The sequence below is a fragment of the Penaeus chinensis genome, chromosome 36 (assembly GCF_019202785.1).
Source record: "Penaeus chinensis breed Huanghai No. 1 chromosome 36, ASM1920278v2, whole genome shotgun sequence".
Taxonomy (NCBI): Eukaryota; Metazoa; Arthropoda; class Malacostraca; order Decapoda; family Penaeidae; genus Penaeus; species Penaeus chinensis.
Genome location: NC_061854.1, coordinates 35,812,795 through 35,815,399, shown reverse-complemented (window position 1 = coordinate 35,815,399; position 2,605 = coordinate 35,812,795). Strand labels below are relative to the sequence as shown.

The following is a 2,605-nucleotide window of genomic DNA, read 5'->3' as shown; positions in this document are numbered from 1 at the left end:
TCTTATAACAAACACTGAGCCCGCTCCAGAGTGGAATGAAAATCTGTTATCCAGTGGCTTTTATGAGTGAATTCTTCCTCTATGTTCAACATTGTTACAGTAGCATATATACATCTAAATTTTACACTAGGGTTCCTAAGGAAATATTACATGATACTCTAACTAAAAAGTATAAAGAATATCATCAGGAAGAAATACAAAGAAATAAGATGAGGGCGAGGTTTATGAAGATGAAGAAAGGGGGAGCAAAAACAAGTAAATTAAATAAATAAATAAATAAATGCAAATTAGATTACTTACAGCAAAACAGAGGTTCAGAGAAAGATCAAAGGGGATGAGATGAGATGAATGAGTTTGCTTTCCATTTGTCAGTCAGGAACTGTTGGTTGGTGTATCTTTTAGCCTGTGATGATTTTTGTGTTTGTGTTTATTCTTGGAGAAATGGTCTTTCATTTTAGATCTTTTTATATGTATATGTATGCAAATGCTGTAAATGTAGTAGGATAGCTATTTTTATATATCAATTTTACTTTAAATTTCATAAAATATATATTTTTTGTATGTATCATTGCCTGCCACCATGACATCCTTTCTTCCCTTGTATTTACATGTCCCTCTCACTCTCCCAGACCTTAGAGGAGAGGGAATGGTTTGCTGCAGCCTTCGAAAGCCTCCCTGATGAGAGCCTCAGTAACGAGGAGAAAGTGAGCCTGGCAGTGGGCATGCTTCACTCACAAGCTTTCGACCAGTTCTTGGCCACCAAGTTCCAGAGTGTGAAGCGGTACGGGGCGGAAGGAGCTGAGACTATGACTGGGTTTTTCACTGAGACCTTTAGGCAGCTTGTGGAAGGTGAGGAACTGGGCAGGTCAGGAGAGCTGCTTTTGATGTGCACTAAGCTCTGCTGTCTTTGTGTGCGTGTGCATGTGTGTGCGTGCGTGTGCGTGTGTGTATGTGTGTGTGTGTGTGTGTGTGTGAGTGTGTGAGTGTGTGAGTGTGAGAGTGTGAGTGTGAGTGTGAATGTGAGTGTGAGTGTGAGCGTGAGCGTGAGCGTGAGTGTGAGTGTGAGTGTGAGTGTGTGAGTGTGAGTGTGTGTGTGTGTGTGTGTGTGTGTGAGTGTGTGAGTGTGTGCGCGCGCGCGTGCGTGCATGCATGCATGCATGCGTGTATGCACATGGGTCCGTACATGTATGTGTGTGCATGTACATGTTTGTTTTTCTACTAGAAAAATAAGTACATACAAAACTTTTCTTTCCTCAGATAATGTTGAACAGTGTATCATAGCCATGGCTCACCGAGGTCGGCTCAACCTCCTGACAGGCGTGCTGCAGTTGCCGCCAGTGGTCATGTTCCAGAAGATGAAGGGCCTCTCGGAGTTCCCTCCTGAAATCAAGAACTCGGGAGATGTTTTGTCACACTTGAGTGGGTGTTAATCTCTCTCTCTCTGTCTCTCTCTCTCTCTCTCTCTCTCTCTCTCTCTCTCTCTCTCTCTCTCTCTCTCTCTCTCTCTCTCTCTCTCTCTCTCTCTGTCTCTCTCAGTCTCTCTCTCTCTCTCTGTCTCTCTCTGTCTCTCTCTCTCTCTCTCTCTCTCTCTCTCTCTCTCTCTCTCTCTCTCTCTCTCTCTCTCTCTCTCTGTCTCTCTCTCTCTCTCTCTCTCTCTCTCTCTCTCTCTCTCTCTCTCTCTCTCTCTCTCTCTCTCTCTCTCTCTCTCTCTCTCGCTCTCTCTCTCTCTCTCTCTCTCTCTCTCTCTCTCTCTCTCTCTCGCTCTCTCTCTCTCTTTCTCTTTCTCTTTCTCTTTCTTGCTTTCCCTTTATCTTCCCCTTACTCTCCCTCTTCCACCTGTTGTGTTTTCTTTTCCTTCTCTCTTAACCCTTTACTGATGGGCCTTGCGCTGAGGCGTCATAACAAACCACTTGATCTGTGGGGACTGTGGCTGTACGCCGCGGCAACGCACCAAAGCGCTGCGAGCCAGGGTTTCGGCTTGATGTTCATATGTCCCGCGCTCAAAGTTGGCTCGTTGCCATTTACCTCCAGAGCGTAGAGTTTTTTAAAAATTTCTTCACCCGTCAGTAAGGGGTTAATATAAGGCCGGGGTCCTTAACCTTTTTTCATCTCTAGATGGATAACCCAGGATGTCCCCATATCCAATTTTTATGCTGTCAAAATCATTATTATTAGTCTAACAATTTTATTAGATGCCACTATGATTTAAAGCATTGCCATTAGCTTGGAATTTATAATTTGAAAAATCCTTGGCAATAACTACCATCTGTCCAGATCTCCCCTTGCACCTAAAACATCCCCAAACTTTGACAGACTGAGTACATGTAAGTTCATAGCAAAGTCCTGTGGAAGGGCATCTCACCTTCACCTAAAGGTTTGGAAACACTATTTTCATAAGACTACTCTTCTTTAGCCCAAGAGGAACATTGCTTGGCTAAAGCTTGTCTACCCCTGTGCTTTCAGTTGTTAAGGAGTGGTTTACATGCAGCAGTGTGACCTAGTCACTGAAGTTTTTTTGCAATTATATTGTTAATTTTCCAACAGTTTTGGATGGGAGGCAGCAGGCTGCTTGAGAAGCTTATGTATAGCCCTTGATATTCTGCAA

At 43.7% G+C, this 2,605-nt stretch overlaps 1 protein-coding gene across 2 annotated transcripts in view; it reads left to right on the top strand.

The window, feature by feature from the left end:
- Positions 1-629: 629 nt before the first annotated feature.
- Positions 630-2,605, top strand: part of LOC125044782 (probable 2-oxoglutarate dehydrogenase E1 component DHKTD1, mitochondrial) — a gene marked incomplete at its 5' end in the record, with an annotated part of 28,416 nt that continues 26,440 nt past the window's right edge. For both annotated transcript variants that reach the window (XM_047641730.1, XM_047641729.1), the window contains 2 exon segments: positions 630-849; positions 1,258-1,419. In XM_047641730.1, coding sequence (XP_047497686.1) covers positions 630-849; positions 1,258-1,419 — 382 coding nt within the window.